Below are 26,374 nucleotides of genomic sequence, written 5' to 3' on the forward strand. Positions count from 1 at the left end.
TACACTGGATTTTCTCATTACAGTATTCATCTTAATTTTTGCAAGTTAACACCTGGACTTTATCAAAATATAACTATATAATCTATTTAAAAAGTGCAATTCATAATTCATGACAATACCACGACAGTACGAAATGCGACGTGGTGTGGTGTGGAATTTAGCAGGGCCTCTTCTACAAAAGTACCCAAATTGTAAATATACTCTGACATACGGAATTTGACCTTGAAGATGGATTTTAAAAGGGTTCCTGTTACAATCATCTAAAATATTGATATCCGCACAGCGCAGCCAGGTCTTCCAAGGTCGGAACTCCTCCCATCATTCTTCAGGCACCTGCAGTTGTACCTAAGATCCCTGGGGAGGTCATCCTTCATGTTCGCCCCACTTGTTGAGTTATCATTTAGGACTGAATGCATTGTTAACGTCACACACTCTATACTGAGGTGATGTCACGAAAACAATTACAACACAGTCCACACAATCTCTCAGCCTCATTGATTTTTGATCTAATAATTGTCAACATCACAAAAATTACATAATTTTAAGAAGATCAAAATTTTGCTACAGTCCTTTCAATAAACTCTCCCTTTAAAATGTTTTCATTTACAGCATAAGACGGAGAATCTTAACTCTTTTAGGGCTAATTTTTTTTTTGTTTCTTTTCTCCCAGGGCTGAATATTTTTCCAAAAACTAACATTTTTTAAAAAAGAACACAAAGCAATTGTTTAACATATCAAATCAACAAAAAATATTTACTTTTGACAAATGTTACTGTCTTGCATGTTGTATGAGCCTGAATTCTCTATGTGTTGTTTTGGTGCCTATTTTTCAATTGTCTGTTGCTGCATTTTCTAACATATATTGTTAGTGTGTACTGTAGAGAGACAAGTCACCCATTTTCCATCGTGCCATGCCACTGCCACCAAGTTTTCTGCCTGCATGAAAACCGTATTGTCACCTCTTTTCATCTTCTGAAACTTTATGAACTTTATGTATGGCATTATAGCCTGGCTCACCCCATGGGATTTGCTTCTGTTTATTACAGAAGTGAATAAAACTTTGCAGCAGCACGTACCTAAGCCACCAGGGGACAAAACACGTTTGGACCAATGCTCCCTGAAGTTATATCACCAGTTCTGTCCCATCTCTATTTGTAATGCCACAGCGCGCTTCATCTCGTCTTTCGTTGTGGGTTTCCACTTTGAATAACGAGAATGCGATGCAAAAAAAATCTCTGCCTACCTGTTTGTCTCGTCTGACAGTAGCTGAAAAGCAGCATCAGGAGAGAGCAGCCTGAAGTACAGCAGCTGGTGATCTGTCGTGTCCAAAAGCAAGCCATGCCGTCTTGTAAACTCCGGTAGCCAGATCGGCTCTCAACGGATAAATGTCTGTGTATTTATCCCATGCGAACCTTGCCGTAGATGCATCGGCTGCGCGAAGGCACTCAACTGGCAGCAGATCCGCTCGTGCGGCATCGGCTGGTGTCTGATCAGCTGATGCCTGCTTCTAACTCTCTTGCTCGATCTCCTGATCACTGCCAATAAAGTCCGATTCTGAAAAATCAAGAGTCCGACTCCGCGGTAATGCGCAAAACAACGTCTGCCAAGTGTTTTCTTTTCTGCACTTGCTTCGCTGCCTTTTCACATGTCGGTGCCATCTTGCCTTTGTTTACATTTCGCAACTCACGCACACGCAATGTTTATTTGCCGAGTCAACGAGTCTAGCATTCCTCCAAGCACAGAGAGAATGCCTGTGACGTGACAGTGAGATTTGTCGCCATTAACAGCTGATTGTCGCCCTTTATCCCTGGATGTCGACTTTTGTCGACATTCGCCTTCAACCCCTCCTGTCGACAAAAGTCAACATCCGCCCTAAAAGAGTTAATGAAGCGGAACTCGTGAGTAGTGACGAATAATATGCGACACTGAGGAATTATAATGCATAATAACAGGGACGAGTAAAAATTACGACTTTCAAAAATGGACACTAAATTTTAGCAATTCACTATATAATTTAAAGGTAAGTGTGTGCATTTCCAGATTGATTAAAAATAAAGTAAGCCATCTGTTATACTAAACGGTAACTTTAAACGATACTTCAATGAAGCGCTGATCTATAACAATGAAGGTTCACACTGTCATGTTGGATGGTTGGAAGGCGCTGCTTGGCTGAAACAATTGATTGTGATTTGTCCTTAAAGGGAAGTGCCGTACAGCGATCAGAAATGAAAACACACATTTAAGCATACTGGACAGTTATGTTTATCTACAATATATATTCAGTACGACTGTCAAAGTCCTTTGCCAGGTTAAATTGTGACCTCTAATGGCAGAATATTAGAAACACTTGTAAAACTTTTCTTTCATATATTTCTGGGTGATAGTTCAGGCTTCATACGTCATTCGTTCCTTTGTTTACTTGCTGCACGTTGTGAGAATAGTTTGTCCTTTTCTCTTATCACTTGAGCCATTAATGCTGTGCGTCCTTGTGGAAAAGTAAGTCTATTATAGATAATTTGATATAAAGAGGTTCAAATGTTTGTTAAGCTTACACGTGCAGAGTATTTAAAAGGTGTATTTGTATGTAACGTTGTGGCGTAATGTATGTATTTAATTTTGTTTACAAACCATAGCAACAGGAATTAAAGTACTTTCTGAATTCAGATTACGTTTGAAGTTAATCCTTACTTCTATATTTGGGAAGGAAAGTTTACAAAAGCAAAGTTGTACCACTGTGGAGTTAATAGCGGCACATCCCGTGGCCAGACATCTGATCGTGTCTACTGTCGTCTGGATTTTATCTCACCCGTATTTCTTACACCATCCTGTCGTACTGAGGCCAGCCCTCATTTATAATGACATCAGTGTCTCCAACTACTCGGATACAAAATTTAATTCATTTTACAGTAAATCTCGTAATCTGTATAATAGATTAGGTCAAAAATATGTTATTATGTTTTACATTAAGTATCAGACAAACTAAATTACTGCAAACCAATAACAAATATTAATTGCCAGCAACTACCTGAATTGTCATTTCAGTCTGTCAGTGAACTCAACCGAAGTGTGTAATATCAAGACAAATTAGAAAATATCACTAGAGGGTTAAATATCTAATGTTTGGTAGACTTGTAACAAAGTACTGTACAGCACTATATGGCTTTGAATGGGTCGCGGCTTCATAAAGCGTCCTTTGAACTGCACACGTCTGCTCAGTGCTTCAAACCATGAGGTGCTAATTTCCACTGTGCTTGTCCACTTGATGTTTCAAATCCTTATCCATCGAGCTTCATTTGAACTGTGCATGATGGAAATGTCAGGCAAAATGAATGTTTGTAGGTCATCAATACATTTTAAATGATTGTGCCTGAATAATACTAAGGGTCAAGAAACACAACTCTAAATTATACCTCTTATAAACCTGTCTGGTAGAATGCTTAATACTGAAAAGAAGAGCTTTAGTATTACGGGTCACGACTCCTCTCTCTCACCATAATGCTGTCTTCTCATAAATACCCCCTCAAAAGTAAACGCCTCTTGTTTCACATGAGTAACAAATCAAAACGTTTGACTGAACAATTTCAATTGTTGCTATGGCTAATGATTGCAGGTTGATGGGTTTGAATAATTAAATATTAAAGTAATCACTTTGAATTTGTTCTTTCATTGATTGATTGGGTAGGGGTACACGGTTGTGTTGGTGACTGGGATTGTGCTCCTGTAACAGGAAGTTTGGTTAGGAATGATAGAGACAGCAGAACCATCATTTTTATTTAAGGAAATGTTTTGTTATTATACTGTGCTGTGACTAAGACGACTTTTACTGATCGCCTATTCGGACCTCGAAGATGAATTCACGAGGGAGTGATGTTACTGGTAAAGGCAATGGCTTCTCTGAAAGCAGGTCCAGATAGATAGATAGATACTTTATTAATACCCAAGGGGAAATTCACATAATCCAGCAGCAGCATACTCATAAAAAACAATATTAAATTAAAGAGTGATAAAAATGCAGGTTTAACAGACAGTAACTTTGTATAATGTTAACGTTTACACCCCCAGGGTGGAACTGTAGAGTCGCATAGTGTGGGGGAGGAACAATCTCCTCAGTCTGGAGATGATACTGTTCAGTGGATGCAGTGGATTCTCCATGATTGACAGGAGCCTGCTCAGCACCGGTCGCTCCGCCACAGATGTCAAACTGTCCACCTCCGTACCTACAATAGAGCCTGCCTTCCTCACCAGTTTGTCCAGGCATGAGGCGTCCCTCTTCTTTATGCTGCCTCCCCTGCACACCACCGCGTGGAAGAGGGCGCTCTCCACAACCGTCTGATTGAATCATCTGCAGCATCTTATTGCAGATGTTGAAGGATGCCACCCTTCTAAGGAAGTTTAGTCGGCTCTGTCCTCTCTTGCACAGAGCATCAGTCTAATTTATCATCCAGCTGCACTACCAGGTATTTATAGGTCTGCACCTTCTGCACACAGTCACCTCTGATGGTCACGGGGTCCATGAGGGGACTGGTCCCCCTAAAATCCACCACCAGCTCCTTGGTTTTGCTGGTGTTCAGTTGTAGGTGGTTTCAGTCACACCATTTAACAAAGTCCTTGATTAGGTTCCTATACTCCTCCTCCTGCCCAATCCTGATGCAGCCCACGATAGCAGTGTCAACTTTGAACGTGGCAGGACTGAGTTGTATTGGAAGTCCGATGTATATAGGAACGCGACCTCCTAATTGAAAAGAGCCTGCTCTGCCCTTTCCTATAAAGTTAAAACACTTTTTCCTTTTAACACGACACACATCCATCCCTGTTATGGCGGTGTAGTTAAGTAGCTTAAGTCAGGTCAATCAGCTATTTACTAATGGAGAAGGGATGGTCACAGTTTAACAGAACAATGCACTTGAAAACATTTAGTGAAAACAAGGGGGTTTTATTAAATCTGATAGCACAATCAAAAGTTATGATTGATTCAGTGGGTAAAGAGGGGACTGGTGGCTTTTAATGAATTGAAACGGTTTGTCAAACCTACTAACAAAAATAGAAGTTACGCACCACAAGTTACACCTGTCAGCCTAAGCTAACAAACCCCTTATCTCACTTGAATGTCTTCTCCTGTTGCAGCTGCGCATTTCAGCAAAGTTAAGTTCCTCTTTCATCTCCTCCCTCCTGACTTTTCTATTTCTTAACACAATCCTGTGCCCCTACTTGTACAAACCTTCATCAACATAAACTGATAAGACAATTCTGGGACCCCAGCAGCACTGTATGTTTAATTCAAGTAGTGAATACTGCTGACCACCAACTGTGTAAGATGGTCTTCTTGTTTCAGAGACTGTTGGACCTTCACTCCACTCCCAAGATTCTGATAATCTGAAACGAAGAGCAATGAGGTACTGTCAGCAAGCTACAAACTGTATAACTTTACATTAAACCATAACATAGAGCCTGTTCTAAAATGATATTCAAGATATTAGACATAAGTGATGAAGTTTAAATAAAGTTAATTCCTGTTCTTTTCATATAGAAAAAGCAAAAGCTGCTGTTTACTGGAACATCTCAATGGATGTGAAACAGGACACTTGTGATGTGGACACAAATATGGAGAAAACTGTAAATATTAAGGAGGAGGACTGTGAGTGGGACTCCATCTACCTTAAACAAGAAAGTCTGAACATCAAGGAGGAAAACAGTGAACTGCAACCAGTGAGCATTAAAGAAGAACCCGAAGAGACATCTGTCAGTATTGAGATGCATAACCATACAAAGCTGGACAGTGTAAAAGAAGACAACCGTCATGATGGGTGTCAAGATGGAGTGGTGACCAGGTTAGACTCTTCTCATAGCAGACACTGTTCATCTCCAGAGCCTTCTATCAATGTGAAGTCTGAATCATTAGAGTCTGAACCAATGAGGGCTGAGGAAACTACATCTGTTAGAGCGCAGCAAAATAAGCGACCATTTTCAAAGAAGTCTGGAAAAAGTAAGTGCAAAATAAAAATGTGTAAGATTTAGGGTTGGGGTTTATGAGTTTGAAAAGTTGTGTCTTGTGATTTTTATGAGAAACTTAGAAATGGAGTGAAAATACTTTATTGTTTAAATTTAGTGAGATTTCATCTATTGTCATGTAAGGTTTAGCAATTTGCTATTCTTCCATTATAGTGACTTTATGCAAAAGTCCTCAGCCTATCCTCGATAAAGAGTGCTATACAAATGTCCAAGAGCAAGACAAAGGTATTGATCCCTCTGGAATTTCCTGGGTATCCATTTTAATTCCTGTTAACAATGTGGTCCGATCTTCAGCTGAGCTCCGATTACAGACGGCCTCAGTTGTCCTAAACTACTGTAATAACACAAACAATTGGACGGCTTCTTGTCAGTCCTGAACACATCGTTTAAACATTCACAGTCCACTCCATGACCCTCCTATCTTTACAGACTGGTTGACCCTTCTTTAACAGTAATGACCTAAACATAACTTTTTGTAGCTACTGATCAGCAATGAATATTAACCCCTTCCTTCATTCCAAACCTTTTCGGTTCCTTCATCCCTGAGTGCCCTTTTCTGATCAGTTGTCTTTAGGTCAGGCCACAGCATCTCGTGTCTCTTATTGGCCATTCCAGAACACCAGTTACTGTTTGTTTAATCCTTTCTGTTTTCGATTTCTTCCTGTTGTTGAGCTCATTGTCCTGTGACATCACTCAACTTTTGTTCAGCTTCTACTATCCTGATATTTTTCTGTCAGATTTCTTGATAATATTTTCAATTCAGTGACCATTGATCATGTCAAGTTTTCCAGGCCATGAAGAAACAAGCAGGCCAAACCATGATGCTCCATTTACCTTGAGTCTTTAGTATCAATGTCCACTTTTGTATTGCCTCCAAACATGGTGTTGCATGTTTTGACCAAAGACTTCAACTTTTGTCTCATTCATTCATAGAACATTGTCTTTTCTGGAACATCATGATGATCTTTTACAAGTTTTAAGATGTGCAGTGATGGTTTTGATAGATTGCATTGATTTCTTGGTGTTGCCCTCCTGTAAACTACATTCGTATGCTTTTCTCCACAAGAACACATGGACAGAGACTTTCTAAAGTCCTGTAGCTTTCTGTAGGCCCTTTGCTCTGCCTCTCTGGGTTCCTATTCACCTCTGCTTTCATGCTGTGATCTTTGTGGGTTGCCCATTCTAGTAGTATGTTTCCTCCATTTTTGTAGACAGTATGGTTTTCTATGTATTGACGGACACCCAGGTCTTCCAAAATTCTTTTATCACATTTGCCAGCTTTACACATCTCTTCATCTCTTCTAAGGTTCTTGTGACATCCTTAAAGATGTATTTGGATGAAACATCAAACCTTTGGATTACACATTGAAGCGGTGGATTGGAGAAACAACTTAGACTGACATGCTGACATCATTCTTATATCATAAAGTGAAAAAGGCTGTGTGTTCTGTGCTAGTCTGTGCTCCTTCTGTGTGAGTGTGCATTAAATATGACTTTTGCTCCTAAACAGTTTTTTTTTTTTTTGGTAGCTATTAAGAAGCAGAGAAGCAGTTTATTAGTTTTTAACGTTTTTTTTCTATTTACAAGGGTGTTTTTTTGTTTTGTGATTCACACAACAGCAGGTGTTACTCCAGTCTTACTCCAACCTTTGGGTTTGTGTGGCAGAGGGTGGAGAAAGCTTTTGTAGTAACCGGCTAGTCTGTGTCATAGCAATAAACTGGCAAAAGTAACTGTGATTTGTTAGTAGAAAGAAGTTAAACATTTTACATATGATGCAGGATGGATTCAAAGTAATTAAGAAAATCTCTTGAGTTAGAAAATAGAGGTAGAAATAAGCTGCAAAGGAAAAAAAGAACATCTGAATAAGTCATTTAAGATGAATAACCCCAATGTTAACAATAGTGCATTTGAGAGCAACCATTAGGAAAGATATGAGGTCTCTAAAAGACAGTTAAAGACAAATATTGTAGTCAAAGACATTCTTTCAGTATTTTAGGAGTAAAATAACAGTCAAGGAGGAAGTGAAGGGTCGCATGTACAATAAAGGGGAATTATAATACACAGTGAAATATAAAATGCTCTAAACTTTCCATTTTCTGAAGATTTCATGTCTAAAAAAGTGGATAACCTCTCAGTTGTAACAGGGACTACTAAGGAGGTACTGAGGGATTTGGAAATTGTAGAAAGAGAAGTGCTGCTGAGATTGAATTGGTTGAAATCAAACAAATCTCCAAGACCAGATGCTATTTATCCTCAAATGCTTAAGGAGTTTAGTGAATAAATATATATAATCGTTAGATGGATATTTTTTAGTAGTCACTGCACACTGGGACAATTTTTATGAACTTCAAAATGTTATCCTGTTATATATAAAGGGTGATTGGGAAAATTGACGTATCAACAGGTCAGTAAGCTTAACTTGCATCACAGGAAAATAAATGAAAGGAATTAAGGAAAAGATTGAGTGACACACGGCAAGAACAGGAATTTTACTTAACAGTCAGTATGTATTCAGATGAGGGAGGTTGCGTTTTACTAACATGCTGGAAATGTATGAAGAACCAACCAAAGGATATGATCAAAGTGGACCATATTATTTGTCTGGACTTTCAGAAAGTATTTGATAGGTTGCCACTAAACTAAAAGAAGTGAAAGTTCAGGGTGTGGTGTGCAGATGGGTGCAGAATTGGCTAAACACAGGAAGCAGAGGGTTATGGTGCGAGGAACCCTATCAGAACTGAGTGGTTGTAAGAGTAGTGTCCTACAAGGGCCAGTGTTAGGGCCACTGCTATATAAATATATTGTCACAAATGTCTGATTGGGAGACAACTGAATGGCGTAAATGATAGAAATACCACGTCAGACCAGGGGGCGGCAGGGTGCGCTGACTGTCTCTCTCACTCTCTCTGCATGGAAAATCCTGCAGGGTTCTGGCACCAATGATACAACAACAACAACATCATTTATTTATATAGCACATTTTCATACAAAAAGTAGCTCAAAATGCTTTACATAATGAAGAGAAGAAAAATAAAAGACAAAATAAGAAATTAAAATAAGACAACATTAGTTAACATAGAAAGGAGTAAGGTCCGATGGCCAGGGTGGACAGAAAAAAAAAAAAAAAAACTCCAGATGGCTGGAGAAAAAAATAAAATCTGTAGGGGTTCCAGGCCACGAGACCGCCCAGTCCCCTCTGGGCATTCTACCTAACATAAATGAAATAGTCCTCTTTGTAGTTTGGGTTTTTCACGGAGTCACTTGATGCTGATGGTCATACAGACTTCTGGCTTTTAATCCATCCATGATTGTTGGAACATCATGATGCTTTGGGTAGATGGTGGTGGCGCAAGCCACCACCAACAGGACACCGGAAAAGGAAACAGAAGAGAGTGTAGGGGTTAGTACAGATTTTGAATGAATAGTTATTATAATGAATTGGATATACAGAGTATCAGGATTAAATTACAGTGAAGTTATGAGAAGGCCATGTTAAAATAACGTGTTTTTAGTAGTTTTTTAAAGTGCTCCACTGTATTAGCCTGGCGAATTCCTACTGGCAGGCTATTCCAGATTTTAGGTGCATAACACGGCAGAAGGCCGCCTCACCACTTCTTTTAAGTTTTGCTCTTGGAATTCTAAGGAGACACAGTTGAGGATCTGAGGTTACGATTTGGAATATAAGGTGTCAGACATTCCGATATATAAGCCGGGGCGAGATTATTTAAAGCTTTATAAACCATAAGCAGAATTTTAAAGTCAATTCTGAATGACACAGGTAACCAGTGTAGTGACATCAAAACTGGAGAAATGTGTTCGGATTTTCTTTTCCTGGTAAGGATTCTAGCAGCTGCATTCTGCACTAGTTGCAAATGATTGATGTCTTTTTTGGGTAGTCCTGAGAGGAGTGCGTTACAGTAATCTAGCCGACTGAAAACAAACGCATGAACTAATTTCTCTGCATCTTTCGATGATATAAGAGGTCTAACTTTTGCTATGTTTCTTAGGTGAAAAAATGCTGTCCTAGTGATCTGATTAATATGCGATTTAAAATTCAGATTACAATCAACGGTTACCCCTAAGCTTTTTACCTCCGATTTGACTTTTAATCCTAATGCATCCAGTTTATTTCTAATAGCCTCATTGTATCCATTATTGCCAATCACTAAGATTTCGGTTTTTTCTTTATTTAATTTGAGAAAGTTACTATTCATCCATTCTGAGATACAGGTTAGACATTGTGTTAGCGAATCAAGAGATTTGGGGTCATCAGGTGCTATTGATAAATACAGCTGTGTGTCATCAGCATAGCTGTGGTAGCTCACGTTGTGCCCTGAGATAATCTGACCTAATGGAAGCATGTAGATTGAGAAGAGCAGCGGACCCAGGATAGAGCCTTGTGGAACACCATATAGAATATCATGTGTCTTTGAGTTATAATTACCACAACTAACAAAGAATTTTCTCCCTGCCAGGTAGGATTCAAACCAATTTAAGACACTGTCAGAGAGGCCCACCCATTGACTAAGGCGATTCTTAAGAATATTATGATCAATGGTGTCAATTGCGGCACTCAGATCTAAGAGGATAAGAACAGATAAATGGCCTCTGTCTGCATTTACCCGCAAGTCATTTACTACTTTAACGAGTGCAGTTTCTGTGCTGTGATTTGTTCTAAAACCTGACTGAAATTTATCAAGAATAGCATGTTTATTGAGGTGCTCATTTTACTGTATAATGACTGCCTTCTCTAGAATTTTACTTAAGAAAGGCAGGTTAGAAATGGGTCTATAATTTTCAAGAGCAGAGGGATCGAGATTATTTTTCTTAAGTAGGGGTTTAACTACCGCAGTCTTAAGACAGTCTGGGAAGACCCCCGTATCTAATGACGAATTTACTATGTCAAGAACATTATCAATAAGCACACCCGATACTTCTTTGAAAAAAATTGTTGGTATTGGGTCAAGGGCACAGGTGGAGGGTTTTATTTGAGAAATTATTTTATGTAAATCAGGTAAATCTATCCTAGTGAAAGACTTTAATTTGTTTATTATGGGGTACTGGGGTTTAGGAGGATCCTTAGTGTTGGGGAGATATACTATGTTATTTCTAATATCATTAATTTTTTGATTGAAAAATACAGCGATAGCCTCACAGGTTTTACTGGAAGTACTTAGGAGGCATTCTTTGAGTTACCAGGGTTTAACAGACAATCAATCGTAGAGAATAAGACTCTGGGATTACTAGCATTGTTATTTATAATCTTAGAGAAATAGCAGCGCCTCTCAAGACGGACTGTGTTATTGTATTCTATTATTTTAACTTTAATATTTCATAGTCAATAGTTAGTTTAGTTTTCCTCCATTTACGCTCAGCTCTACGGCATTTTCTCTTTAAATCAGACACTCTTTGGGTCTTCCATGGTATAACAATGCTAGAAGATTTTTTAACTGTCTTTTCAGGTGCAACTAAGTCAACAGCAGCCCTCACTTTAGTATTAAATCTTTCCACCTTACTATTTACATTCTCCTCGCTATTATAGTTGGCACTATATATATGATGACGTCACTTCCAGTCCAAACAATGTCACTTTTGGTTCCAGGTCTGATAACGTCATTTCCCTTACCGGCCTTTAAAGCTGCAATCTTACCTCCATAATATCTGAACTATTTTGAACTCAAACCTCTGATCATCTCTTTTCAATTTACCTCAATTTTGCAGCCGGGCAACAGCATATACATGTGGCTGCCCCAAACCTTTATGATGTCTGTGACTCGTCTTTGTAACAATGGCTTTTTAATATCGGTCGAATTTTCCCAAATCTATGGCATAACTGCACAATATTTTCTAATATATTGGTATAAGGAAGAGCCTATTCTTTTCATTCTTCTTTTAAAATATCCAATATTCCCCCGAGGTTGTCGTCCTTTATTTTAAAAAGTGGCCTTTTTGACTTGAGCTGTGGACCTGCTATACCACAGTTATCAGAAAAGTTTAAAAGAGTTCAAACTTTTCATTTTAAGCAAATGCACATTAAGATGAGGCATGACTGAATTATTTAAAATCATGAAGGTAATTAAAGCAGTCGAGCTCTACTTGGCTGATAATTTAAACAAAACAGGAGGACACAGTTGGAAAGTTAAGGGAAAATTTCACATAAACATCAGAGAGTTTTTCTTCACACAGACAACCACAGACATGTGGAATAAATTAACAGGTAGTGTTGAGAGAAGGACTTTAGGGACCTTCAAAACTCGAGTTGATGTTGTATTAAAGAAACTAGGTGGATCAGATTAGCAGATTGGGATGATTTGCCAGTTCTCAGAAATTTGTCTGTAAAATTTCCAATTTCTGTTTACACAAAGGAAAGTAACTTTGCAAGGCTCTCTCTTTGTTTACCTTACTGCTCTGTATGAGAAGGGGGTCTCTGGCCATTAGACTCACAGTATCATCAAGGCAACTCATGTACTCTTAATTTAAGAAACAGAATAATACAATGTGTTGATAAACACAAATATTATTTAAATTTGATAACAGATTATTTGTTGACAGTGAAAGGACGCAGATAGATGAGACTTACAAGCATATCACAGAAGAGATTGCTTCTTTACTTGCTGTTTAGAGTTTGAATTTATCTTTGCTCAGATAAACAGTTTTATCATACCAGGGCCTTAAAGATATTTTCTGATGTTATGTGGAGTTGTTTCTGTTGTTGTTCCAGGTTCAAATGGTCCTTTTCTCTCTTCAGAGTTCACTCTTTGTCTTTGCTATCTGTTCCTTTGTTCATGGTGTGCTGTGATTCTATCTTTCTCAACTCACTGTTAGGCACTTTACTATTCCCTCTGCACCTCTCTGGCACAAGAGGGTAGGTACTGAAACTCCTGTCTTGTAATAATGGCTCTTTTTAAGTCTTGCCAGACTGATCAGGGACTAGAACAGAGGTTGGGAAGAGTGGCTGTTAGAGTCAGTTCAGGGCGTTCATGTCCAAGGCTCTATGGAGAGGAGCTTCCAGGTCAAAGAAAGTTTGTGAACTGTTTCCTCTGCACAGTGTGGACGCTTCTCACACCTAAAGGGAGCAAATTGTCAGCTTTCAGCTCACAAAGAGAAAGCATTGTCTGCTTCTTGGCTCCCCAGAGAGATCATATCCTCAGTCTTCATCCACCAAAGTAGACAGAAGAGGTGAATGCAGCTACATTTAAAGGAGGGTGTAGCCCCTGGTGATTAAATTAAAGCCCCTTCTAGTTCCAGATCCAGGGCCTGCTTATAGGCTCGTTATTTTTTCCATCACAAACAGGCAGGTTCAGTTCTCGGTGAGAAGCCTAAGATGAAAGTCAATTTGGGTGTTGATTTGTTTGATGGACACTCTGAAAAGCTGCAGTCTCAACTCTGATTTACACCTTTGTGTTTAGATGAAGTACTGGGCTGATAACTGGTATGAGCTGCGCTTCAGCCATTCATTCAGGATTACAGGGTGAGGGGGTGCAGCTTACTTTCTGCATCCTTATTAAATCTTCTGTCTTAACAGGTCTTGAGTGTCACTAAAAATCCTATTAAAATGGCGATGCCCACTTTGACATGCACAGTCATGGAGTATCTGGTGATGTGACATAAACACTTGATGTGTGGCCTGTGCAGCTCCCCCTCCTAGGCCTGGTGTGGCAGGTGGTCTGTGTGTCTCAGTGACCCATGTGTGATGTCTGGAGATTTGTGCTGCTGACCAGAACTATAAAGCATAATTGTGACATTGGTGACCAGTATTTTGATTGTTATTTAAATTGTGCTTATTTATTATGAGCAAGACAGCATTTTTCATAGTTTTGTAAAAAAAAAAAATATGCTATAAATTAGTTTCAGTCTCTTAAATTTACTTCTAGTTTCTTATTTTAAAATACTAGCACAGTGAAATGTTCCTTTAGTAAATTGTGCATGATGGTGAAATGTTAAGTCCTTGTGTTTTGATCACATCGTGTATTTAGGACTCTCTGTTCACTCTCTGTCTTATTTTGTGTGTCTTGTTGCCTTTGTTCATTGGACACTAAACCCGGGCATGGGTGCCACACATTTTATTGTTATATATGTATTTAGAAATGTTTGTCTAATTGTTAGTTTCTCTTTGAAGAATGAGAAAATAAAGCAATTTTGTTCTCTGACATTTTTTTTTCTTTCTGAAGTTGCTGTATATAATTTAAATTTAATTCTTTTGCCTTTTGTTAATGTCCTTAACAAGCAGTGGAGCAGTGAGATAAGCACTTTGTGTTGCCTGAGCAGTTTTACCACTCCTCAGGTTGGCATGACTGGTCTGCCTCAGTGGTCCTCCCAGTGATGTTGTGTGGAGATTTGTGCTCATGACTGGGTGAGTCTAGGAGGAGGTGGCAGACAAAGAACAATCCATGAATGGCTCTCTCGCTCGTCTTGATCCATTCACACAATTTGTAGAGATTGAATTCCCTAACAGCAAAGCTTGCACAGTGGCATACAAAAGTTTGGGCACCTTGGGCAAAATTTCTGTTACTGTGACCAGCTAAGTAAGTAAAAGATGACCTGATCTCCAAAAGGTATAAAGTTAAAGATGACAAATTTCTTTAATATTTTAAGCAAGATTACTTTTTTATTTCCATCATTTACCTTTTTAAAATCACGAAAAAGGTAAAAGGCCATGAAGGAAAAATGTGGGCACCTGCATGGTCCTTACTTAGTAACACCCCGTTTGGCAGAAATCACAGCCTGTAAACACTTTGTGTGTCCCGCTAAGAGTCTTTCAGTTCATATTTGGGTGATTTTCACCCACTCTATTTTCAAAAGGCTTCTAGTTCTGCGAGATTCTTGGGCCGTCTTGCGTGGCATTGCTCTTTTGAGTTCTATTCACTGTGAAGCCCAGGGTGTGTACAGCCAACCTAACCTGACAGAGACAGGCAGGACACAAGTTTCTCCACACAGCACACCTTTATTTACAGGTGAGAAGTGCTTTCTTCGCTCCTCACAAGAGCACAATGTCCACAACACCAAGCACAGTCTTTCTTGCCTCCAGTCCTTTTAACCTCCGCTCCTCCTCACAGGTTTTTTCCTTCTTCCTCCCTACTCTGGCCAATGAGTACTGGTGACTGGCCCCTTTTATAGGGCACCCAGATTGACTCCAGGGGCCTCCTGCATAACAGCATGCGTAGAATTCACACTAAATCGTGCCATATAGACAAAAGCAGAAATGTGCGTACGCACAAAAAAATCCAGATGCATAAATCTGTGCGTATGTCAACTTCCACATTCTTGTGCTTCATAAATCCCGGTCAGCGTGAAAAGTAACTCACATGCACACGCCTGCCACCACTCCCCAACTCCTCCCAGAATTACGCCTCTTTCAATATGCAAATCAATATAAATAGCCCTTAAGCTCACCATTTTGTGAAAAGACAATGGCAAAAGCACGGGGGAAAATAGAAGAATTTCAGAGAATACCAAGTGGAGGCAAAGGAAAAACATACTATTTGTTGGTTTAAACAGTGATATAAACAACAAGAGGAAGTTGATCGAGTGACACAGAGTGGCAGAGAAATTCGAAAGTTCAAGTTTACAAAGTCTCACAGTACCCGAAATAAAAAAGTTGTCAGATATCAAAGTTGCCATGAAAATGCGAGTCGTAGCCCACTGTCTGAGTGTCCTATAAAAGCTTATTAGGGTACAGAGAAAAGAAACAAAATAGGGACACAGTGAGACAAAGCTTGAAATGTCAACTTTAATCTCGTTTATTTTGTCATTAAAGTAGAACATCATAAACTTCATCTTTAAATCATTTAATTTACTAGTTTCTCAAATCCCACCTTAACTAAAGCAGCACGTTAAATGCTTTGTATTGTATGTGTTCTTCTATGTGCTCTGTGTGTGTGAATTACTACGTGCTTCTTAAACGGGATTTCTGTTCCTCCAAAAGGACACAGAATCCATTACATTCATGATATTACAGCTCTGAATAATTAAAATACTGAGATGTAAACTTGATATCATTTTCATGATGATAGGAATTAAAGCACGTTATTAAAAATGGGAACACAATGGCGAACGAGATTGTTCCTGCCTCCTGCATGATGCTTGCTGTGCCGTACGCGACCTTCAATGAAATAATTTATTGCAGCAGTATTGTCTCTTTAGAACGTACTAACCCTTAATTCCTGTCCTTCTTTTTCTTTCTCCAAGTCACCAATCACCACACAATCAGCTCTTTAATAGATGTCAAGCCATCTGTAAGCTTAGAACGCCAATTCTTCATACTTTTAAGGAACATTGAAATAACTTTGCAGTACATGTTTAATTAGTCTATCCATCTAGGGTCCCGCCAATCCCAGGCAGAATACAGTGCGAGGCAGGAACATCGCTAGTGCTGCGACACCGTGTCCTCACGTATTAAATTATTAACAATATAGATTATTTAAATGATGTTAATCCAATGTCCTTCTTCCTGCAGCACCTCCTGGTGTGGCGGAAGTGCTGCTAAACAGGGCCCAGTAAACATCCAGGCACCTCCTGGGGGTGGCAATGGGCCCCAACAAGGTTGAGCTTCCATGCTCCAAACCTTTGGCCCTGTTGCAAGCCAAGGGGGCTGCCCTCTATCAGTATGGGGGAGACAGTATCCAGAATAAGCTCTCTCCCCCTGTCTTTCTGTGCAGAAGACATCCCTGCTGGAAATGGGTCCAGGCAGTCTGTCACACCACAGATTGTCGTTAATGTTCAGATCAAGGAACAGAGAGCCATGACAAAACCTTAAGCTTGGGCCTCTTGAGGAGTCCATTGTGAATTCTGGGGTGCAGTTCAGATCATTATCCTTTTGTAGAAGCCATACTCTTTTCATTTTTAGATTTTATAGATGGTGTGATGTTTGCTTCAGAATTGTCTAATATTTAATTGAATCCATTCTTCCCTCTACCAGTGAACAGTTCCCAGTGCTCCTGGCTTCAACACAAGTCTGAGTGAGACATGATTGTTCTTCTCCCATCCTTAACGGTCAGAGACGTTTTCTTGTCATGGAATTCTGTGCCCTTTTCCTCCAAACACACCTTTGCAATTTTGGCCAAAAAGTTATTTTTTGACTTCATCAATTCACATGTTTGGTTCCAAAATGCATCAGGCTTGTTTAGATGTTCATCTGCAATCTTTGAATTTTGTGGTGAGGACACAGGAATTTTTTTCTTTTCATGGCTCTTCCTTGGAGGTCATATTTCTGTTGGTGTTGCTGCACAGTACAACAGTGCATCACCACTCCAGAGTCTGACTACAAAAGACCACCAGGAAGCTTTAAGACACAGGGGTTTAGATTTGCCATTCTAGCAATGCTATGAGCAGTTGCCTTGGTCTTCCTGACCTCAACTTGTTTTCCACCATTGCTGTTAACTGCCATCTCTTAGTAACTTTACCAACTGAGGAGGTGGCTACTTGAAAACTCTGACATCTTCTATACTCTTTTCCTGCTTTGTGACTATAAATTATTGTATTCTTCAGAGTGTTAGACAGCTGCTTAGAGGAGCCCATGGCTGCTGATTGCTGGGACAAGGTTTGAGGAGTCTGAGAATTTATACAGCTTTGAATTTTGCATCACCTGGCCATTCGTAATGATGACTGTGAACAAGCCAAAGCCCCAAGGAGCTAATTAGGGTCTGACATCTTGGGGGGAAAAAGATATCAGAGACCTCCGATCTCTTGGGGTGCACATACATTTCTGGGGTACTCCTGTTTTCACACTACAAATCAAAAATAAGACACACATCTTCTTTAAAATGCAGAAAAGAATGCTTTATCTTTAACTTTATGGCTTTTTGAAATCAATTGATCTGATATTGACTTAACTATTCACAGTAACAGTTATTTTCATCAGGGGGGTCCCCACACATTTGCATGTCGCTGTATATGAAATGTCATGAAAGTGTTCATCTTGTTAATGCTACGTCTGAAAAGAACCATCCTCTCACGAGTGTATATCGTGGATACATGTTATAGGACTTAAATGATGGAATCCTAAACTTTCTACTGTAGAAAATGGTGGTGTATCTAAACTGATAAATTGCAATTATTTTTGAGGGATACTCTGATTTTTTTATTTTATCCTGTCCTGATCATATGTCTGGTTCTTTTCAAACAGTGCCATTGTTGACAGCTAAGACACATTTGTTTCCTTAGCGGTTTTCCTGCTTTCACTGCATTGTTGAAAGTCGATGTGCTCAGCTGTGTGTTTTACCAAAGTATTTCTCATAAAATTAGTTGCAGGAAATGTCTTTGCATTAAATACACCACAACTAACAACTAACTTTTTCATTTTAAACTTTACAGAAAACATTCCTCTCACATTTCAGATACTTTAATATATTTCCACACAGCAGTTATTTTCTTCATCAGTTTCCACTCTGTGCACTCTGTCAGTGCTGCGCATGTCCTCAGCTTAACATATTCCATGTCATGAAATCGGTAGACCAGTCAACCAACTACAAGCTGATTTCACAATAAACAACAAAAACTGGGCAATTTTAATTCAAGGCCAATTAATTTGTGTAACACTACTGTTTAATTCAGTTGTATTTCTTCTTTATAGCGCTCTTCATTGAGTGCAGGCTTGGACTGCTTGATATCTGCAGCCATAATAATTCCATACATGAACACACACATTGGATCAAATAGACAGTAAAACCTGGCAAATTTTAGCTTACTCAACATAAATAAGTCGTGATAGTAGATACCCTTTAACATTCTAATGGTGAGTATAAATGTCACCAGCGTGTCACAAAGGTTACCAGTCCTGGTGTCACCTGCCACTCCCCTGTAGAGCTGAAACACCAACAGCTGTGCTCTTCCTCGGTTTTCTCATCTTCTATTTTTTCTCCGAGGTCACTGCAGCTTCTGTAGGCCTGTGCACTGAGGCGTCACTCATCCATTGCTCTCTTTTCCTTTGGTGAATGAAAGAAGACATTTTGTTGTTTGTTTTGGTGTCAAGTGGTTTTAGTTCAAGTGTGGATAAATGTCAGGACACATTCTAATTATTGAAGGTGCACTTTTCATACTTGGCATGGCATTCTGTTTTATATAGTACCCTCGATAATGGTGGAGACAAAGAAACATTCTTCTTGCATTTACTCCTTTAATCCACCATTTAACATTACGAATTAAATAATTCAGATGTAACTAAAGTACAAATTACTGATTTTCATTTAAGGGGATTTGCAAACATTTCAGTCACACCTTGTAGAAATGACAGCAATTTTTCTGAATCGTCCTCCTATTTCAGGGCACCGTAATGTTTGGGACAATTGGTGCCATAAGTGTTTTTTTGATTCCTCGGGTGTGTTTCATTGCTTTAGGCTTGCAGGCCTAAGACACCTCAGCTTACTCCTACCTACAGACTGCCTTTGGTCTCTGTAGTTGCCATTGTTCAACATGAGGGCAAGAGCTCTGCCAATGAAAGTCAAAGAAGCTGGAAAATAATAATGAAATCATTAGAGACATCGGAAAACCTTAAGATTACCCAATTCAACTGTCTGGGATATCAATAACAAGAAAGAACACACTGGTGAGCTCATTAATTACAAAGGGACTTGTAGGCCAAGTAAGACCACCACTGCTAAAGACAGAAGACGTTGCTGCGGATTTCATTTTGATCAGGACTTGCATACCCTGATGGTAACAATATTGCATGTATCTCTCTACCGTCTTAAGTATACCATCCCATACAGATGGCATTACGTGGCTCAGGGTGACTGAGAGATACCTCACCAGTCAGGCAGTTCACACTGAAAAGCCGCCATCGTCAAATAACCCACAGCTGTTAAGACCTGTAAGAGAACTGGGATTGTGTGATTTCTGCATGGTGGTCTCTGTAATGAGGGTTGCAGTTCAGCACACACTTCAAAGAAGATTACAGTAGGGAGTCTAAATCCGCTAAGTCATCATCATGAGTCAAAATGTCATTGTGATACATCAAAACTCACTTCTTGTGTAGCCTGTCAAACATCAGAATGTGAAATGTGTAATGAAATGAGATTTTCTATTCAGTTCTTCATTTTTCCACCTGGAGTTGCTAAAATGCCAACACAAATAAAGTCTGCATGGGACTTACCTCAAGTTTTGAGCATTTGTAATGTTGAGCCAGTTTAAATGGCAAGTTCTAGTTTTATAACTCTTAACTTTTGCATAAGAAACAGTTTTCATATATGTGGCCGAGCATAAGGAAGTTTTATACATGTGGCTGTACTGAGCAGTTGTAATAAAGGACATAACATTTACAAATTAAGTGTGTTTTCCAAGTACAACAAAAGTTTTATAATTGCTTATGCTGATCAAAGGTTGTTCCTAATTTCAGCAATCATGTATTTAATGTGAGTTAATGTTGATAATAAGGCAGCGAATTGAAAATAAGCTTTTTTTTTTTTTTCCTTTTTGTTTTAAATTTTACACAGGAAAGAAAGATCACTACATTGTGGAATGTGGCAGAGAATTCTCTAACAGGAGTGCTGTTCAGAAACACACGAGAGTTCACACTGGAGAGAAGACATATTGCTGTAATGAATGTGGTAAACAGTTTTCAAATAAAGGCCATCTTCAGGGACACACGAGAGTACACACTGGAGAGAAGCCATATTGCTGTAATGAATGTGGTAAACAGTTTTCACATATGTGCAGTCTTCAGAGACACACAAGAGTTCACACTGGAGAGAAGCCATATTGCTGTAATGAATGTGGCAAACAGTTTTCAGATACTAGTAGTCTACAGAAACACACGAGAGTTCACACTGGAGAGAAGCCATTTTGCTGTAATGAATGTGGTAAACAGTTTTCAGGGACGGGCAGTCTTCAGAGACACACAAGAGTTCACACTGGAGAGAAGCCATATTGCTGTAATCAATGTGGCAAACAGTTTTCAGATACTAGTAGTCTACAGAAACACACGAGAGTTCACACTGGAGAGAAGCCGTATTGCTGTAATGAATGTGGTAAACAGTTTTCAGTGATGGGCAATCTTCAGAGGCACACTAAAGTTCACACTGGAGAGAAGCCATATTGCTGTAATGAATGTGGTAAACAGTTTTTACATAAAGCCCATCTTCAGATACACACGAGAGTTCACAATGGAGAGAAGCCATATTGTTGTAATGAATGTGGCAAACAGTTTTCACAGATAGGCAGTCTTCAGATACACACGAGAGTTCACAACAGAATAAAAACAGTAGCAGTTCAAAAATCAGTCCAGAAAAACAAGAACCCTTCAGGACTCAAGAGTGAGGTTCAGTTGTGTCCTGAAAAGTAAGCAAACTAAACTATTGTTGAGAAATGAATCTCAAAGAGAAGCCATATTGCTGTTTGGAATGTGGCAAACAAATCTGTCAGAGCAGTACACTTCAGAGACGCACCAGAATTCACACTGGAGAGAAGTACAACTGAACTGTCCTGACTAAAGACTGAGGTTCACTCCTGTCTGGACAGTAAGCACATGTAACGACTCAAATCCATCCTACTTAGTGTTGTGTCAAAAACAAATCAACATGGAGGAGACATAGAAGTTTATATTCTTTTTCCTTTTCCAGAAACAAAATAAAGAACAGGGCGTCCTACAAACGGCTTCTCACTAAAGCCCTTACAGCCTCCATCATGTGCCTAGCTCTGTTTTCATAACATACGTATTACATATAGAACTATTTACAATATATTATACACATTTCATCAGAAAAAAGGAAAAAAAAAAAACACTTAGCCTTACACAATAAATAATAGTTCAGCTTTATAATATTATGCATTTTGCTATTTTAATATAATTAAAAATTAAAAAAAAAAACCTTTACAAAAACGAAACAAAAAAAAGAACAGGGTTTCATACAAAAAACTTCTCATCAATGCTTATTAAATAATAAATCAAATCAATTACTAATAATTATAAACACAAACTATTAATACAAAATCAACAAAATAAAATGTAAAATAAAAATTAAAATCCAAAATATACACATGATCATGCTGTACACCACGCCGAATTATGTTTCAACACTGTGGCAGCGCACTAAAAGAAGAAATGCTTTTCTAAATTTTATTTTGCTTTTGTTTGTTTGCTTTTGGTAATAAATCATACAGAACTGTATACAAGGGCTCAGTGGTGTGGGGGGGGGGGGCACATAACTTATGTATAATTTGGTAATTACCAAATAATATGTTTCAAATAAATAGAATAAAATTAGAAAAAGCTTAGAGAGAGCTGACTTACCTGTACAGCATCCACTATCGCCTGAGGGTGCCTGCCGTTTGTGGGGAGTCGCATTAATTAGCATCCGTACTCCAAAATATGACACTAAGTTTACACAAACAATTGCTTTTGGGAAAATTCATAACTAAAAGTTACAAAAAAAATTAAAAAGAAAGAATACACTTTGCTACACATATTGCAGTAATGGATGTGGCAAACAATTCTCACAAATTCTCTCTGAAATACCTGCGTTTTATTTTGGTATTAAATTGTTAATTACTGAACTGTTATGTTAAACTAAAGGTGGGATTTCTTTTTTCACCCAGAAAATGTTCTTTCAAATGTTCTTTTATAAGGTACTAGCAGGAGTACCCGCCGTTGCCCAGGAATCTATAACCGGTGAATTTCCCAAACTAAAGAAACAGAACATAGAAATAAAACAAAGTTTTCTGATTCACATTTTATTCCAAAGTTCCTCCACTTTGGATTGTGTCTGCTGTGGCGTTTGAGATGCCTTTGAAATAGACTTTTCTCTGGCATCTGAACTGGACCGTGAAATTGTACGTCTTTTTTTTTCGGTGACATGGGTATATTTGCATAAAGCAGGAGAATTATAATGTGTTACATGGTATTACGTATGGAATATGCACCACAGTGAGAAGAATTTACCTTATTTACACTACGTCGGAAAGCAAAAACATAGAGAGCGGTACACGACATGCCACACACACACTGGCGCCATCTTGCCTTATTAGTTACAAATCAAAGTAACAAATCATAGACCTATATAGATAGAAGGCGCATTCACTGTGTTGCCCACTCGACACAATACGTCAGCGCGTCCTCCCTATTGTGAGTGGCAAAAGTGCCATTTAAACTTAATACAGGTAGACGTGGAAACAGGGTTTTCTGATGAAAAAACAACGTTTAAAGCAGTATCGTTTACATACAACAGATTTTAGCGAATCGTTTAAATGTAATTATTTATATCCATTTAAACACTAATGGCAATTATTAAATAATTAATTATTATTATTAAATAATTCCTCCCATATAAGTAACATTTCTCGGACTGCCTTTTTCTACCTCCGAAACATTTCTAGACTTCGTCCTGTTCTTACACAACACAGTACAGAACTATTGGTTAATGCTGAGTCACCTGACATATAGATTACTGTAATGCTATTCTATCTGGCATCCCACAAAAACGTATCCATCACTTACAACTTCTTCAAAATTCTGCTGCCAGGATAGTAACCTGCTGTTCTAAATCCACTGAACATATTACACCTATTCTCTCTCAACTTCATTGGCTCCCTGTTAACTACAGAATACAATCTATATATATATATATATATATATATAATATAATATAATATAATATAATTCACTAAGCCGCCAACAAGTAGCCACCCATGGCGCACGCAGGAAGGAGCCACGCCCACCAACTCTAAGACCATCGGATACGACGACAACTTGCAGAGCAACGCCCCCCAACTCGGACGCGACGACTCTGAAAAAACGCCATCATTTATCTTCGTCTGGGCTACAGTACACATGCACCTCTGAGCCACGTTGAGTTTTCGGTTACGACGCACGACCGCGTGCACCATAGCAAACTGTTTTACATGCTATATACAGCAATTTGCATCCGTGACAAACATGCGTCTTCTTAGATGGTCCTGCAGGAACACAGAAGACGTTTCCTCACCCACACAGAAGACGTTTCCTCACCCACCAACACTGCTTTTTCCCTGGCACGCGTCTACCCTCGCTGTCTAGGCATTCACACTGCCTGCTCATGTGCCCGGATGCGAAAACTCACCGACCACCCAGTTAGTCCCTTTTGTCTGTGCTAGGAGTCCACATGCACCTCTGAGCCATGTTGACTTTTCATTATTCTTTTCGGTTTCAACACCCGACCGCGTCCACCATCGAAAACCATGGGAAAGGAACGACGAAGCCCTGCCTGACGAAACTGTTGCTCTCAAACTTCGCAACATGGCTGTTAGCTTTGTTTGCCAGCATTGGGATAACTTTGGCGACGTGGTCACAAACTGCAACAACTCACCACACAAGGACGCCCTGTCTCTCAAGGCATTCACCCGGCCAGAAGACAACCATGGGATATGCAGAAAATAGCCATGTCAGTCAACGCAGATCAGACACCCAGGCAAACAACACTGAATAATCAATAGCTGCAACTACTTTGCCTGCCCCCACTCCTCACCTGAGTCGGTTTCGTCTGTGTTCAGCAGTGTTTCCCAAACTTGGTCCTGGTGAACCCCTGTGGATGCAGGGTTTTGTTCCAACCAGATTCCTAATCATTAATGCCGGTGAAACTCATCAGGGATAAGTCAGTTTTTCAAATGCAGCCATGTAGCAGATTAGTCAGGATGTAAAAATCCGAGATGAATGCGCGCCTCCGCGCTGGGTGAAAAGACAATGTATATTAAGTCTAGAAAACATGATCAGCAAGTCTTTGATAGGCTGCAACAAAATGATGAAAGAATGGGTGAATTTTTTTTCACACAAGCTGAGTGGGTGGGTGTTATTTAGTTAATTAGTTACTCGAAGGATTTCAAGATTTAATATGCACAAGCGGTAACACTGCAAAAACAGCCCAAACCAGAAAAGGCGGCTGGCAAAAAGTGGCCGACAAATTAAATGCGTATGCATTGTACTTACTGAAAGCAGCGTTACGGATTTTGCAAATGTTCATTTTTTTCCCTCTGCTTAAAAAACATTTGAAAAGCAGCGTGATTATGCGGCGTATACTACGCCGCTGGTTGGTATGCAGTGTGTAAAACAGTTTGTTTGTCACGGATAATTTGCTATCCACACAGGGAGGAAGCGAAACCACAATCTTCCACTGTCTCCTTACTGCAAAGCAGCAGCACTACTACATCGCCACAAGGCAGTTAAAGAATGCTCCAGGCCACATGTTCATTTTTTCCCCTGTGCTTAAAAGTCATTAAAGTGTTTCTCAACTGTGGAACAACTCAGTACGCGAAAAGCGGCCAGAACCGCAAACAACAATGAAAAGTCTACATGACTCACAGGTGCAAAGACGAAAACGACTCAGGTGACGAGTTGGGGGTGGGCACATGAGCAGGCAGTGCATACTGAACAAGAAATCGGCAGACTAGCATGACGGACGGGGCGTAGTTGGCGTCCTTCCCCTCTCCTCCCGTTTTCTTGGTGGTTTATTAAATTACGGATTTTTCAAATGTTAATTTTTTCCCTGTGCTTAAAAATCATTAAAAAAGCGGCCTGATTATGCGGCGTATGGTACGCCGCGGGTTGGCTAGTACTAAATACTGCTCTTAACGTTTAAAGCTCTCCACAACCTCACTGATCTCCTACAGACTGACACTCCTCTCGCTCACTGAGATCCTCATCTGCAGCTCGACTTTCTGTACCACACATCAGACTCAGTGCTATGGGAGCTCGAGCGTCTCTCATTGTGCTCCTCAACTCAGGAATTCTCTTCCCTCTCATATCCATCATCTCGATTCAAGAACACATTTTAAAACTGCCCTCAAAACTTCTCTTTTCAAACTGACATACCAATTGTGAATTTTGCACTGTTACTGCCAGTTATCTTTGTTTGTTTGCTAATTATTGATATTTGATTTATCATTCTGTTGTTTTAATTTTACTAATGTTGTTTAATTTTATTGTAAGGTGACCTTGAGTGCTAAGATTATAAAATGGGATTTTCTAATGGCGAAGTATAACCAAAACAATTGTTCAGCCTCACCTATGAAATGTAATCCCCCTGTGATTTGGTTTGAAGCGTACAGTGGTTTGTACAATCCCAAGCAGCACATGCGTGAGGCATCTTTATCTATTACTTCACTGTGCCACTCGCAATATGGCGGCGACGTTGACGTATGATGGGTGCTGGTCATGCAGCGTTTAGTAATTCTATGTCTATGGTCGGCCTTCTCATACTTGGACACTTCCGCCATCTCTTGGCAAATTAAAGAAACACAGGTAAAGGGCGACGCACAGAGACCAAAGCTGCCGCTAGATGGCGCTGCAGTGAACTTCAGTTGCAATGTGCGGCCATCTTAAGTTTGGAGGCGTGTGCCGAACGTTGTCGGTGAAAAGGTGCCCTGCGGTTCACCACGAATATTTTTCCGAACCAAACATACC

General features: G+C 39.4%; 1 protein-coding gene across 1 annotated transcript; it reads left to right on the forward strand.

Annotated features, from left to right (window-relative positions):
* Nucleotides 1-20,280: 20,280 nt before the first annotated feature.
* On the forward strand, nucleotides 20,281-21,722 carry LOC127526436 (gastrula zinc finger protein XlCGF7.1-like). Its single transcript, XM_051921939.1, has one exon. It carries the CDS (start codon nucleotides 20,366-20,368, stop codon nucleotides 21,284-21,286), a length of 921 nt encoding a protein of 306 aa, XP_051777899.1. The 5' UTR covers nucleotides 20,281-20,365; the 3' UTR covers nucleotides 21,287-21,722.
* Nucleotides 21,723-26,374: the final 4,652 nt, after the last annotated feature.

Source organism: Erpetoichthys calabaricus (assembly GCF_900747795.2).
Source record: "Erpetoichthys calabaricus chromosome 1 unlocalized genomic scaffold, fErpCal1.3 SUPER_1_unloc_6, whole genome shotgun sequence".
In the NCBI taxonomy this organism is placed as follows: domain Eukaryota; kingdom Metazoa; phylum Chordata; class Cladistia; order Polypteriformes; family Polypteridae; genus Erpetoichthys; species Erpetoichthys calabaricus.

What these genes read in the sequence shown, in the direction of transcription:
- LOC127526436 (XM_051921939.1), top strand. Translation starts at nt 20,366, where the DNA reads ATGTTGATAATAAGGCAGCGAATTGAAAATAAGCTTTTTTTTTTTTTT.